A 16,297-nucleotide genomic window follows, 5' to 3' on the forward strand; every position below is an offset into this window, starting at 1 on the left:
AAAGGCTCTGTCCCCCCATGGTTATATGAATTCTTGCAGGTATTGTGGAGCAATACCTGGAGCAATACCTAACGTGATGGAGGGGTTTGAGCCTGATTGATCCTGGAGCTCTGTTGTCAGACAAAGAGCGGTTCAGAAGCCTCTTATGAGAGACCAATAGGCCTGGTCAATCGTGTGGACCCACCACCTGCAGGAGGAGCCATAAGGGGCTGGTGCAATGTGATTTGGGCAGCTCCACCAGCTGCCCCCACGACCCAGCAACGGACAAGTGGAAGAAATTGGATGGATGGATGGATGGATGGATGCTTTGTTCAGGGTCGGCCCATTAGTCCCAAAATGTCCCATTGAGTAGGGGTTGAAAAATAAAAATAGGTTCAGGCAACAGTCCACTGACCTTAAGGTTAGGGCCAGTGGTTGTATATGGCTCTCTAATCCATAACACAACTGAGTTAGAGATGTCGGACTAATGGAACCTCTGCTCAAAGGGACATTTTCGGAATAATGAAGTGTCGGACTAATGGGTTGTCGGACCAATGGTATAGCACTGCTTTCTTCAGGACTTCATGGGCTCTTTGCAGTAAAAAAAAAAAATTCTAGCAAACCTCACAAAAACACGATAAAGACGTACAAAGGTATCCAGTACAACAGTTTGGAGCACAGAAACCACAAACGCAGCTCACAGAAAAAGGCAAAAAACGCTGCGGTACCAAGAGAGAGGTACTGCTTGCTACAATATACAAAATCGGGTCCAATGTCAAGAAATGTGTGAAAAATGGGGAATAATTTTGAGGAAAATGGGGAAAATTTGGGAGAAAATGTGGCAAAAATGCAGTGGAGAAAATAGTGAAAATATGTAAAAATAAGGGAAAAATGTGTTAAAAAAAAAAAAATGGTGCCTGCTTTCTATACTTTCATTTTGTCCATACCAGTAGTGCTAGTGCCTAAACTTTATTTATTTTTTATCGTGTACCCAGCCTTACCCATCCCTAAATGTTGGCCATTTCCATGTATACAGTGCCTTATCTTTATATGAAAAGACAGAATATGTTTTTCTCCTGTTTATGTCAGTAACCTACCTACCAGTAACCTACGGCAGATGCTCTAACTGACCCCCCCCCCTAGTGTAAATGCCAGTCCAGGGCCCGATCTGCAAACCCTCCGGGTAACCACCCAGGAAAGGACACGCACGCTTTCCTTATCCATATATCACTTGCTACGCATCACGCGAGCTGTTGTGGCTCATGTTTTACGATGGCCATACCGTCCCTGAAGGCATCGCTGTGCTTTTCTCTGACATTTACTGATAAACTGTCCAGCTACACGCGCCCAACCGTTAGGATTACACGAGCATCGAGAAGACCACAGTGATCTCCAACACAGAAATCCCCGGGTCGTATTGACGTGAAGAAAACCAATCTCTCCGCATATGAAATATTAGCAGATTTCTAATTTTGGGGATGCAAGTGTAGCAGCCGAAGTAAGGCGTGTAATGGGAATCTGAAATGTGGCACGTGGTCCAAAAACAGACACAGAGGGAATCGATTCTGCAAAGTCACTTTCTAAAAGCTGTGTTGGCCCAAACTGAGAGGTTTGAAACATTTTGAAACATTTCCTGTAGATCACAGACGCAAATGTGAAGGAAAAATGTGCAGTGCGTTTCTTTTCATTTGAGGTTTTCATATGGAAACAAGGCGTTAAATGCATGGAAATGGTTAAAACTGATGAAATGGAAAACGTGGATTTATTTTTGTTGATTTATAAGGCACACAGTTTTTCTGAGGGGATTATGATTTAAATTAGGTTTCAAAGAGAAAAAAAACTTAAATCAGGCAAAGAATAAGATCAGGGTCCCCAACCTTCTTTGACCCAACATCGACTTTTCAAGTGGCTAACCTCCTGAGATCTCCCAGTTCAGTGTCAACATCACAAAAGCCTGCAGTAACAAGTCCTATTAACATTCCACTTTTACAGCAAGAGGATTTGGGGAATATGAAAAGAACTCAGGAGTTGTTTTGAAGAAACTGTATCATCAGTAAAACAGATCTGTGCGTATCTTCTGTGAAAAGTGGGCGGGGCACCTGTCGCTGTAGCGTCTCTGAGTCCACACGAGTCTGATAAAACACTGCCCAGAACCAATGGCCGCAGTTCGCAGAGTTCCGTGACTATGATGCAGGGGGCCACCATTGCATTAGCTTTCCATTAGAAAGCATTGCTCTTTAGACAGGTTTTAAACAACTGTAAAGCCTGGTTTTAATGTTCTTAAACTGTCTATAGCTAGACATTCCTCCTGTGATAACGCTGGGTGAGGTGCCATTAAAGGGACCAGTCTGGTTTTCGTAAGTTACATTTTAGAAATCGTATATATTAATGAGGGCCTGACTTTGATTGACAGGCCGTTAGCATCAGAGCTATTGGTGCGGGCGCGGTTATGCCCTTTGCTTTTGCCCTTTTTAGGAACATGCTCCGTCATAGCTGGGTAGGACGAGCCTGTAAATCCACCATAGATTCCCTTTAGAACGTGTTCATTAACGCAAATGAGTGAGCAGACAATGTTTATTATTTTTTACAGTCTATGCCCCAAACAAGCTGCTCTGTGGATGAGATGATTATTTGGATTATTTGGATTAATTCACGCCATGAAATGAGCTTTGGCTTCAGTAACATGTGGAAAAGTAGTTGCAATTGTAACATCGCAAAATCCTGTCTTTTCTCTCTGGAGATTATAAAGAGTCTGAGGGCCACCAAAGAATTGGTCTCAGGGCTGCCTTTGGCCCCCGGGCCGCACTTTGGCAAAGCGGGAAAATATGTTGTCTGTAGGTGCAACTAAAGTGGAGAGAAGTGTGCACATACATCGAATCAGTGCAATCAATAAGTGAAGATTGAGCCATTGATTTGTTGCCATGGTTCCAAAAAAGCAAACAAGCGAAAACTGAAACTTGAAGAAAAAAAAAAAGTTTTTGCCTGCAGTGTCTCCTTACTTGCTTATTGATTGGAGTGCCTGGATTTGTGGTTCTTTACTCAACCACAATGATAACAATGCACATATTGTGCTTTTACACATTTGATGCATTATTCATTCACTCCATTCACCAGAGGTTCCCAACTTTTCTGTCTCGCGGACCATTTGAGTTGTTGAGTCATTTATACTCTGAGCACCTCCAGGATCTGAAGCAACCAACAAAGATTATTTAGTAAAACAAATGTGGGAATGTTTTTGAAAAAGTGGGGGGTTCCTGCTCTTGATACTTTAATTTTGTCGATACCAGTTTTACCTAAAAAAAAAAAAAAAGATTCCAGACCGGTATGGTTTAACAGTCCCCAGCCCTAGTTAACAGTGTTGTGTTCAACATGAAGCTAAATGTTCTCAAAATCAAAACTTTTACTGAAAAAACGTCATTTGAACTAACTTTGAAAAGAATTTTAAATTCAATCAGTTTAATTTGAAATAATTCCAAGCCCATACCCTGGTTGGTGAAGAGCTTCTACTGTTTCCAAAAGTCTATGTTTTAACCCGCCGTGTCTCGTCTTAAGACCCATCTCCCTGGCCTCATAGCCGGGGCCAGGTGAGTGATTCTCTCTGCATCCTCCTGAAGCACATACCGTGATAAGCGTGTCCAGCTCTTCTCGGCTCACACATGGGTGCTCCTCCAGGAAGTCGCTCTTCCTCTGGGCGATGGCCTTCTTCTGCAGCCTCTCGTGGGGCTCCTCCAGGGCGCTGAAGGCCAGACCCCCACAGACCAGGTACACCAGCACCACCACGAACACGGCCAGCACCGTCTTCCACTTCATGACCGAGTGCAGCACCGACGACGGGTCCTGGGGGTTGTCCAGGCTGGCCACCACGGAGGCCGAGCGGGACGAGATGGACAGCCGGGGTAAGGGGCAGTGGCCGCTGGACTTAGGGTCACAGCCCATGGGGTTTTGCATGGTCTGCACGCTGGCCTGGACCAGGCTGGACTTGACCGCTCCCGCCTGGGCCTTCTTCGGAGGCGCCAGGTTGGTCTGGACCGCCACTGGAAGAAAAGAGAGGGGGGGTTGACTTAGTCTGTGCCTTTGGTACTTCATGTTGTAGGTATTAAAGGAGCATAAACTTTGTAATGTTGATTGTGTTTACTTGTGCTACAGTATAACTGTAGGGTTCATTTGGTCAGACAGTAGGATTAGATTAGAAGTGACACGTCACTGCAGATGACCAAACATGTAGAGGTATCTAGTGGGTCCAGTGATAGTGCTGGGCTGGCACTTTATTAAGATGATACAAGTCCGCTGCCGTGTACAATAATATCAGCCAACCTAAAGGGATTGGAAAAGTGTTTGAACATTAAAAAAGTAATAATAATAATAATGGGACACAAAAGCATTGACTTTAGTCATTATTTATTTTAGAAACTGTTCAGATTATTTATCAATGTTAATGCTCGTTAATCACTCACTACACACTGAACTTGTCACTGTTCTTTAACCTTTTTTCCTTGCATTGTAGCCTTGTAGGGCTATGTATGACAATATTCTGATTCAAATATTATAATAGGCTATTTAGAGCTTATTGTGCTGTGGAATTACTGGGCTTCAAGGAACAGGCCACCGTTTTTCTACACTGAGATATGTTCTTACCTGAGCTTAGACGAGTTGATGAGTACCTGTCTGGTCTTTGTGCGTGCACTCAGTCACGCAAAACGACCAAAGGTGTTGTTAGCATTTGGCCTCTCCCAATGTATTCCTATAGCTTCAAACGGGGCTGAAGTTGCAAGCTACCAAGCTTTTCCACAGGCACAAAGACCAGACAGATACACATCAACTCGTCTAAGCTCAGGTAAGAACATATCTCAGTCTGGAAAAACGGTGGCCTGTTCCTTTAAGTTTGAGGTTAACAAGTTGGCGATAGGTGTGCTCGAGATGAGCCAGACGGACGCAGTTTTACAGCGACTGCAGACTCTCGGTGCCGGTTAGATTTCTGTCCGACTTGCTCCAGAGGCTCTGACGTCACGGGCACGTGGGGCACGGAAAGATGGTGAGACCCCAATGACAAACATTGTCGTTGGGGACAAACAAATACGGTAGAATATAAATGAGACCTGAAAGCTCTGTGTTATTCAGCGTTTCATTCATTCGAGCAGAGTCAGGACACTGGCTCGCGTGGGCCATGCACCGAGCACGGGGTGGCCATGGCCCCCCCTGGCCCCCATGTGCATACATCACTGGTCTCATAAAAGAAAACGATATATCAGGTGCAATAAAGAGTCATGTGCTTGAGACGGATTTGTGATTTCATTGGACTGGACTTGGACTCAAACATTGAGGAACCCGAGGTTGGCTTGACATCTGCACGGGTTGGAAGTCATCCCGTGGTTTTCAGTAAACATTCTTGTGCCTTTGCTGCGTTCTACGTTTGGCCAAAGGAACAGCCGCGTTAGCACCCCGTAAAAACATACCATCTCTGTGATGCATGACGCAGCACTTCCTCTTTAAGCCTCTGATAATGAAGTGTCCACACAGGCCTGGCCCGCTGCTGTTCGGGTTACCCTGTAGCACACTGCTAGCCTATAGCACACCGTTAGCCTATAGCACACTGTTAGCCTATAGCACACCGTTAGCCTATAGCACACTGTTAGCCTTTAGCACACCGCTACCCTATTGCACACCGTTAACCTATAGCACACCGCTAACCTATAGCACACCGATACCCTGTAGCACACCGTTAGCCTATAGCACACTGTTAGCCTATAGCACACTGTTAGCCTTTAGCACACCGCTAACCTATAGCACACTGTTAGCCTTTAGCACACCGCTAACCTATAGCACACCGATACCCTGTAGCACACCGTTAGCCTATAGCACACTGTTAGCCTATAGCACACCGTTAGCCTATAGCACACCGTTAGCCTATAGCACACTGTTAGCCTATAGCACACCGTTAGCCTATAGCACACAGCTAACCTATAGCCCACCGTTAGCCGATAGCACACCGCTACCCTATAGCACACCGCTACCCTATAGCACACCGATACCCTATAGCACACCGCTACCCTATAGCACACCGCTACCCTATAGCACACCGTTAGCCTATAGCACACCGTTAGCCTATAGCACACCGTTAGCCTATAGCACACCGTTAGCCTATAGCACGCCGTTAGCCTATAGCACGCCGTTAGCCTATAGCACACCGTTAGCCTATAGCACGCCGTTAGCCTATAGCACGCCGTTAGCCTATAGCACACCGTTAGCCTATAGCACGCCGTTAGCCTATAGCACACCGTTAGCCTATAGCACACCGTTAGCCTATAGCACACCGTTAGCCTATAGCACGCCGTTAGCCTATAGCACACCGTTAGCCTATAGCACACCGTTAGCCTATAGCACACCGTTAGCCTATAGCACACCGTTAGCCTATAGCACACCGTTAGCCTATAGCACACCGTTAGCCTATAGCACACCGTTAGCCTATAGCACACCGTTAGCCTATAGCACGCCGTTAGCCTATAGCACGCCGTTAGCCTATAGCACACCGTTAGCCTATAGCACGCCGTTAGCCTATAGCACGCCGTTAGCCTATAGCACACCGTTAGCCTATAGCACGCCGTTAGCCTATAGCACACCGTTAGCCTATAGCACACCGTTAGCCTATAGCACACTGTTAACCTATAGCACGCCGTTAGCCTATAGCACACCGTTAGCCTATAGCACATCGTTAGCCTAGCGCAGCGCGGCCCCTGCTCCTGCTGAGTCTGCACGTTCGCTATCTTTGGCACGCTAATGGGTTTTTACATAGAAAGCTGTGAGTCATGGATTAAAGTGCATATTAACATCCACATCCGTCTGTGTATTAATGGGCTGATAAGAAGGAACATTTGCACAATAGGAGAGTGCTTTGACATTTGCTTAAACAGCATCAGAAATAGGAATGACGATAACGGTGCACCAGGCCCACATGGGGACGAGTGGAAGTCAGCCGGGTCATCACTTTCTCGGGAAATGTTATTTTTGCACATTTTGGAAAGGGAGTTATTATTTGCATGTGTCCACTTTACAGCAGCAGAACAAAAAGTTACTCGATTTTTCCTCCATGTTCAGAAAACCCTATCAGCACGTGCCCCACACATTGTAACGGCCAACCCCCAACACTGTGAAGACCAGCCCAACCCATATTGGAGTGGTGCTTATTCATTTAGCTTCGCAGGCGAGAACCAAACCAGATTAATGCCTCTGCAGATCTCGGCCTGTGCTATGGCATTATCATTATTACTATATTTGTGAATGTGTACATTTGGCCCATAACACTGCAGTAGAGCTAAATTTAGACCCGCCTGTGCACTCCAGTCCTAAAGAGCTACTGAGAGCAGCACTGACTCCTCCGGTATAGGTAGTTCCATGGTGATAGTATGGTTTAATGCAGCTCTGTGCTCCAACACACACACATGATGTCATCCTCTAGTGCTATTGGTCAGCTCTGCATTGCTTATCGCTGTGAAGAAGAGATAGCCTTGATTATTAATAATGCCTCATTTATAGTGATGGGTAAACACTTGTTTCGCTCTTCCTGACGCAGATTGCTTCGAAGCACTGCGTCGGAGCCTTTTTTGTTTTTTTTTACAGCAGTTGGTCACGTGACTTATGTCTGGAAAAGGGCTTCACTCTGCGAGTCCATGTGACATAGAGGCTCACTGGCTCTGTGGCATTATTACTATAGTAATTACTACTACATAATATGTGTACAAACATATTAAACTACTAATATAGAATATATTAGAATTTTAAAGTTACTTGCCCAACACTGTTAATATAATGCTGGTCCTGTGCCGGAGCAGCAGTGGCTCCAGTGGCCCCGCCCAGTTTACCAGTTCAGCACAGACCCAACATTACAAAAAACAACAACTCTTGTTTATCAGATCATTCAGACATCAACATCAGACTGCAATAATGAAAATGCCACCGCCTGTTTGAAACTTCTATTGCACACATTGATTTTCCACTCTTGTTTATGAGTCACTATAGTAAAGTTTGTCCACAAGAGGTCAGTGTTCAAACAGAATGAAGCAGCTCAGAGGCTCCGAACCTTGCAATAGTTTTGGCCAGGAAAGCCTAGCAAGGTTTCACTTCACTCTTTGTCTGTAATGCACTTTACAAGCTTCTCAAAACACTGTGTAGGCATTAACAATTCACTCTCCACGCCAAGGAACAGCTTCAGCATATTACTGAGGTGTTTTGCTCAAGGGCACGGCGGCCTGCTCTACTTTGTGTCTGTGGATGAAAGCTCTGGTTAATCCTAAAGACTAACTGTGCGACTTCAAGCCAATGTGAATCATGAACAAATCTAAAATGTGACCCAGAAAATTATGCAAACCTTTCTCCATGTCGCCCACCCCATTGCCTTCATTACGAAGCATCCATCTGTTACCGTCAGGCTGCTCAGTTTGTTATTGTTGTGAGTAAAGGACTGACCCGTTCTCTCGGAACAATACTTCAGGACGGGGTAACCCACGTCAGCGTAATGTTCTGAGGAGATTTATCCCATTTATCCAATAACGTCAATGTAGTGCATTTATTATTCAGGTCGGTGGGGAGTCCTTGCCTCAAGTGGAGGAGTTCAAGTATCTCGGGGTCTTGTTCACGAGTGAGGGACGGATGGAGCGTGAGATGGACAGACGGATCGGTGCGGCGTCAGCAGTGATGCGGTCGCTGTATCGGTCTGTCGTGGTGAAGAGGGAGCTGAGTCGGGGCAAAGCTCTCGATTTACCGATCGATCTACGTTCCCGCCCTCACCTATGGTCATGAGATTTGGGTCATGACCGAAAGGACAAGATCGCGAATACAAGCGGCCGAAATGAGTTTCCTTCGCAGGGTGGCTGGGGGTGAGGAGCTCAGTTACCCGAGAGGAGCTCGGAGTAGAGTCGCTGCTCCTTCACGTCGAAAGGAGCAGCTGAGGTGGCTCGGGCATCTGTTCCGGATACCTCCTGGTCGCCTCCCGCGGGAGGTGTTCCAGGCATGTCCTAGTGGGACAAGGCCTCGTGGAAGACCCAGGACACGGTGGTGGGACTATGTCTCCGAGCTGGCCTGGTGTGGCCTCGGGGTCAGAACAGCTGGAGGAGGTGTGTGTGGATCGGGACGTCTGGGCATCTCTGCTGAGGCTGCTGCCCCCGCGACCCGGCCCCGGATAAAGAGGAAGAAAATGGATGGATGGAATATTATAAGTAAGGATTAAACAACGAGGAGCCGCGTTAGACGTTATAATGCACGACGCAGCGGAGTGGTTACTCCGCTGCGTCGTGCATTATAACGTCTAACGCGGCTCCTCGTTGTTTAATCCGCTTATACCAGGGTCCCACAAACATAACATTTATAATAAATGTGTTTTTCATTGACTAAACTCTCTAAATCTGCCAGACTACGGGACTATTTTGTGTGGGTTATTAGCCGGTCACTGAAGGCTGGTCTCAGAGCGAGTCATTCTCCGCAGCTATTACGAGGATCTCAGTCAGGCTCAACGACACAACATCAGCACAGAATCACAACACAACAGGACTAACCCGGAAACACTTTTCCCTGGAAGTAAACACCGATATGCGGCACTCGTGGGCAGGAGTTATTTACCTTTTACGCTGTTTAACCTGAAGCTAAAGCTAGCTAGCTCAACCAGCTCCACTGTTTATGGAAACAGCTGCGGTGGAGTCGCTCACACCTGGGCCCCCCCAACTCAAACTTTTATGTTTGACTTTACTAATCCAGACAAAGATGCTTCAATGCAGGATCATTTTATGTACGTCTGAAAATGATGAATAGCCTTAACCGTTTCCAATAGAAATGTAAAGCTCATATGTTATTAACAGTAGCTAACCTAGCTGCTCACTCTCCTCTACAAACATTTAGCAAACACTAAATCCATCTCATACGTTCCTGTCAGTCACTAATTACGCCTTTATCTGATTCAGCTGTGTCATGCGTTGCTATGGCGACGCCACAGCGGAGTGACATCCCAGTGATTTAACTACCGGACTACGTGTGCGGTTACACCAAAATAATGCACCAGCCAATCAGAGTCCAGTATTCACCCAGACCATGGTATAATAAATATTATATCAACGCTCTTAGCTCTTGTAACTATTAATATACAGTTTTTCCTGGTGTTGAAGACATGAAGCTCCTCTTATTGGAAAATGAAGAGCTCTTTTGAAACATAGTGAAAATATATAAGGCTCAGCAAGAAGTTCAGTTTGGGAAAAATTGGAATTTGAAGTTTGAAATCGGTAAGAAAATATAGCAGCGATCTGGTTAAATCGAAACAGAAATGAATGTTCTTAAGGACTCCAGTCGCAGCGTCGAAGTGATGTACGTCTAAATCACAGACACTTCCATGTTTCGGATTAGACTGAGTGTCCATCATAGGGCTGCTCTGTACGCTTGATATTTTATTTAGAAATAAATCATGTTAATGCACACTCATTGGTTTTGTATACATTATTACATTTTTCAGATCTTTGACTTCTGTGAATTTAATTTTTTGGACCTTTTGATTTGAAAAAAACCCTGCTGTACGGGATGATGGAGTATTTAGAAATGTCCACAGTAAAGCGTCTGGGAACGTTTAGTGCTGTACATCGTGAATACAAAGCCACTGCGGAGATCATACATCATAACCTCGGCCCATTAGTCATAAGTTTCCGTGCACAAATAGAATTACCGCCTCCGCTCCACGCACGCCGATAAACAGTCTGCTTTTAGCTCTGCTGTGGCTCCGTCTCCCCCTGTGAGCCCTGGCACACACATTAGCATCTGCATCACCATCAGATCACCACAGATCACGCTCCTAATGACTTCATACTTAACAGTTCCTCCACCTCTCGGTATCAGCGCTCCCAGACGCACAAGCTTTAACCATCTACATCTATCAATATGTCTTCTGCCATGAACATAAATATATTGAAATGGAATCACTGCAAAGAGACCCTTCCGTCCTCCTAAACTTACTGACCGAACAAGGACAGCACTGACCAGAAGCCTTTGATGACCCGGGATGAAGTGCAGAGAGCTACAGCTCGGGTGGGGGAAACTGTCCACAGAACAACTACTAGTCGTACACTGCACAAAACAGATACTTATGCAACCCACTGCTCAAAGAAAATTTCAGGAAAATGGTAAATGGTCTCAACTTATAAAGCGCTTTTCCACCTACATTAGGCACTCAAAGCACTTTACAGCAAGGATCCACTCACCCATTCATGCTCTCATTCATACACCAATGTACGCAGACACTGGGGGCAATGTGGGTGAAGTGTCTTGCCCAAGGACACAACAACAGTGTGCACTTTCAGGAGGTGGGATTCGAACTCCCGACCTTCCGATCATGAGACGACCCGCTCTACCACCTGCGCCACCGTCGCCAAATGGGAGAAAATTCATTCTAAACAAGGAGCACAAGACGATAGGATTTCTTCCAAAGGTTGTGACTGAGTGCTACCTGCCTCTGATGGCCTGTGCAAAGATACACATATTGTGACTTCAGCAGAAACGTGGCTTTGGCAGCTGAGGCCGTGACATCACTTTGCTGATACTGAGCCGTGCCCCGTGATTTAACTAAAGAGATTCGGAGATTCCTGGATGTCCTTGAGTCAGTCTGAATATGGGGAATGTGTGCACTAATCCTTTTACATCTGATGCAATCTAAGAGCAAAGACGGCAACTGTAAGACTAGCTAGCCTTACATGTTATGCTACACTACGCTAACCAGGAAGCAATGAAGGAGAGCAGCAGCTAGAAACAAAAGGTCAGCCCTGTGTTCCCCGGTACATGTTCCCCATCAATAGAAGTGGGGGAACATCGGTGTATTAAGATAGACACCAGCCTACTATCCTTAAAGGGGCGAGATGCAAGTTGGTCTTTTTATGCTCCCTACTGCCACCTCAGGTCTTTTGCGTAACTGCAGTCTCTATATTGCATGACGGCACTTCGGACCTGAAGTAACAGCTTTAGAGGCAGTTGTGGTGAACAGGTCTGAGCTCATTCTAATATAGGACATGGCTGGAACATGTAGGGGGAGGAAAATACTTGACATTTTTAAACTCTGTATAGTCCCTTTATGGTTACATACATAGGACCTGAGGAACATAGGACCCAGGGAACGGTGCGCACCCAAAACAAATAGCATAGGCCCACTTTAAGGGAAGGGAATCTTATTTGTATAGCGCTTGTCATATGACACAAGTTATACCCAAAGTACACATGTAAGGGAGGGGGGTTCATTCATTTGTAGCCACAGTTTTCCCTGGGGCAGACTGACAGAAGCGAGGCTGCTCACATCTGCACCTACAGTCCCTACGACCACCACCAGCCACTCACACATAGGCATTGTCACGGCAACGGTCACGTGACCTCACCCTTGACTGCATACGCGCCGCAGCAGGTGCAGTCAATGAAAAGACAATCAGCTGTGCGCCCTGAGGAAACACAAAAAAGTATGGTCTCTGGAGTACAGATGGTGCTGAACTGTGTGCGACCACTACGCAGGTGTTGTTACGTGTAAAGTTACCTCCGAAGAAACTGCCGGTAAGAGAAAGCCCTCATTCTCTGAACTGTTAGATGGACAAACTGGAGTTCAGAGGCGATCGCTCACACGTAGCGCATGAGTGTTGTGTTTAGGTTCGTGAGCGCCGTGGTTGCATTACGCGCATTACGCACGATGAACACTGAACTGAAAGAACACCAATCCATGTTATTATGGTTTCGTATGACGTATTCTCCGGTGGAGACGTGTTTTGGTTGTGTTTGGCTAAAATCAAGGAAATAATGAAAGAAAACAGGGATGGATAATCACAACACTAAAAAAGAAGGAACATATTCAATTACTTTAAATGATGTGGTTTGTGACTGTTATACAAAAGAAAAGTAAACGTTAAACAATTTGTCTAAAGAAATGTAAAACAATTCCTTTAGAACAAATCCCAGACAAAATCCTAGATTTATGCTAATGGCTTTGTAAGAGAAAATGCCTGTGATGGATTTAAGTTACCTATAGCCTTTATACAGAAAGGAGAGAGAAAAGAGAGTAAATAGCAGAAGCGAATACTAATGATTTTGTGATTCACACTTTGCTGATCTGAGTTTACAAGTTTGATCTAAGTTGTGCATTTTGTGTGTCCATTTGTTAAGGTTTTTTACCTGCTGGGGACTTCAATAAAAGAAAAGAAACAAAAAGTACGAGTGGTTTCTGTGCTTGAGTAAAGTCCTGCTGGGAGGCCTTTAACATCACCAACCCAAAGAAGTGCGGGGTTCGGCGTAGTGACTAAAAAAGGCACTTAACAGGCATTGGGTGAAGTGTCTTGCCCAAGGACACAAGGACAGTCTGCACCTGCAAGAGCCGGGATTCAAACACAATTATATTTAAGATTTAGCTAAAAGTTTTCCCCAGCTTTCTTTAGTTTGACCATTTTTGTGATGTTTAGTTTCACTTCCTTATTGGACACTGACAGGAAGTGACATAGATAGAGGCAAACCATTTTAAGCGGTTGCCGTGCCGACCATGTTATAGATCACAGACGGCATTGCATCACACAAGAGGGCGTGGCCTTGCAGAGGGTGGAGGAAGTCTATTGTGGGAAACACACATTTTCACTCTTTATAGCCATTTTCTGGCGGAATATACACATTTTTATCTCTCACAAATAAAGTCAGGTTTAAAGCTGGTCCATTTGGATGTTTTTCACAGCAGATTGTGAAAAAAGGGCAGTCGTATGGCGTTAGCATGTAGCATGATGCTAACATTCCTGGTTATTTATGCAATTATGGACTGCTGAACCACTTTGCTCCTCGTCATGTCTTTGTATCGTTATTGAGGAGAAAACTGTATTCATAATTCAGCATTTGTTAAAGTAGTTTTGGAAAGTCTTTGTTTCCCCCCTCGACTGCCTCAAACACGGCCATATATGGGCAATTTCAGAGATGCCGTCTGTATCTATGTCAATGGGAAATGAGTGTGTTGAAGATCTGCACATTTACAATATTGGGTTCGACTCCAATGTCAAGAAATGTGTGAAAAATTTGTGAAGAAATTGAGGAATATGTGGCAAAAATCGAGAAAGAAAAGGCTGTATTTGAGCTGGAACAGCCGAGTCACTTCCTTTAATGCTGTCTCTGTACCAACAAAACTTCCATTTTGTCGACACCAGTTTTACCTACACTTTTTTCCGATGCCGGTATCGTTTAACGGTATCCAGCCCTATCAAAGACTCACCATCTCATTCTCAGACACTGGAGGCAAAGCAGGTTGTGTGTCCTGCTCATCTGCCATAGCCTCTGCATTGAAGATCGTACCGCCAACCTGACCTCAGTGTATACAACTAACAAGCAAGACGGTCTCTATGAATGAAGCGTTTTCTGTCAAAAGCATGAGGAAAAGCGTGGCTGCATTAATAGTGTCATATAGACTGTATATGACACTATATACAGTCTATATGACAAAAAGTCATATACTGCATTACTTTCGTAAGAAATCCATTTCCCTCTTCCTTCTGAAGCCACTCACACTGACGGACTGACTGTAAACAATGAAACATTTGAAACGATCTGTGGTCCAAACTCACTTAAACTTTCACACCACAAATCAAACATCCCACTTCCTCACGTGATGATGTTTCAGCATATCATAGCTTTCAGTGAGCAATGCTGTCATTGTAATGTAAGACTTTAGAATGAGATGCAGTGCAAGAAGGTCTTTTTCACAAATGTCTGCTGATATGACCACTGAAGGGGGACCTTTCTTCATTCCACTAGCCTATACCTAAAAATGCAGACATATATGGTCTTAAATTGTGAAGCAAATGAATAAACAAATGAATAATCATCATATTCCAAAGCGTATGTGACCAACCTTCTTCCGGGTCCCAGTTCACTTGTTTCCTGGGGTTTTCAATTGGGAATTTCATTGTCAATGTTGTTCCTTTTTCAGTCAGTGAAAAAAGAAAACCGAAATAAAAATCAGCAAACTCGAGTTGAATCCTCCTCTTACATCTCCAGGAAAGCCCGTAGTCTATGTTTCTGTTTAGAAACGACCCTGAATCCACATCCCCGGCTATGTCTGCGCCTCCCCGGCCCCGTTACTCCTCCTCCTCCTCTAGACGCGCCGCCGCTGCTGCTACTCAGGGACAAAACCCACTACGAGCCCTCTTTAGAGTCGCCCCCACTCTCCACTCACGCCATCGTTACGCACACGCACGTGGAACAGCGCGGGTTCGGTCCAGAAAAGCCACCCACCCACCCCTCGGAGAGCGCGCAATACCGGCAACTTTACGCGCAGACGAAGCCGCTTTCATAAAGGGAACAACGGGATGGACGCGCGCTCCTCCCAGTCACCCTCCCATCCACAACCAGTGCACCTGCCACGAGCGGGATCAGCTCAAGTTCAACAAAGGAATCGGGTTTTTGGTACTTACTGTCTGAAGGTTTCCGTGCGTAAAAAAAAGAAAAGCGAGGGTTCGGGTTATCTTGGCATTTCTGGGCAGCCGGCGATGGAGCACATGGCGCTGCGATGATGAAGAGGAGGGAGGGAGGGGGGGCAGTCAGGCTTACGGTCGGCCAGTCAGCGGCTGAGGGAGGCAATTACATCATGCTCCCGGTCGTACGGGAAGCGGAGATGCGATGTGTGCGGATTCAGTATCGACTCCGAGCGCAATACGGGACAGGAGACAGTGGGAATACAAGAATACACCAATACACACACCTCAAATAGTAGACAGTGGGACAGGTGTTTCCCAACCAGGGGTGCGGGGACACCAGGAGGTACACAGGACTTAGCTGGGGGTAGCCTACTTGGAAATATGTTGGATCTGAAATGAAGCACAATAATAATGTGCAGAGAAAGGTGTTTTGGTCAATGTCAACTCGTTTTTTTTATATTTATTTCTTTGTTTGTTCGGGACAGTGATAATGAACATACAGGGGGCTAGTGCACAGTGTTGGGTATGACGGACTACATGTGTTTAGAATACGTACGTCTTTGTGAGTAACTATATTCAGGTGCAGTTACTCTTTCATTTGAGAGTATTTAGAATACAGTTACTTTCTTAAAGGAACAGGCCGCCGTTTTTCCAAACTGAGATATGTTCTTACCTGAGCTTAGACGAGTTGATGCGTAACTGTCTGGTCTGTGTGCCCGTGGAAGAGCTTGGTTGATTCTAACTTCACCCCCGTTTGGAGCTATAGGAATACACTGGGAGAGGCTTAATGCTAGCTACATCTTTGGTCGTTGTGCGTTACTGAGGGCACACACAAAGACCAGACAGGTACACATCAACTCGTCTAAGGTCCGGCA

The 16,297-nt window shown here is 45.5% G+C and overlaps 1 protein-coding gene across 2 annotated transcripts in view; it reads right to left on the reverse strand.

Annotated features, from left to right (window-relative positions):
- The window catches only part of kcnk10b (potassium channel, subfamily K, member 10b), a 43,590-nt gene extending 28,034 nt beyond the window's left edge, over positions 1-15,556 (reverse strand). The window contains exons 1-2 of one of the 2 annotated variants that reach the window (XM_079573207.1): positions 15,420-15,556; positions 3,601-4,013 (exon numbers count right to left, since the gene is read on the reverse strand). In XM_079573207.1, coding sequence (XP_079429333.1) covers positions 3,601-4,013; position 15,420 — 414 coding nt within the window. In that variant the 5' untranslated portion in view covers positions 15,421-15,556. Of the gene's footprint in view, positions 1-3,600; positions 4,014-14,857; positions 15,291-15,419 lie in introns of those variants that run through there. The other variant, XM_079573206.1, reaches the window with a different exon arrangement.
- Positions 15,557-16,297: the final 741 nt, after the last annotated feature.

The sequence above is a fragment of the Gobius niger genome (assembly GCF_951799975.1).
Source record: "Gobius niger genome assembly, chromosome: 16".
Classification (NCBI taxonomy): domain Eukaryota; kingdom Metazoa; phylum Chordata; class Actinopteri; order Gobiiformes; family Gobiidae; genus Gobius; species Gobius niger.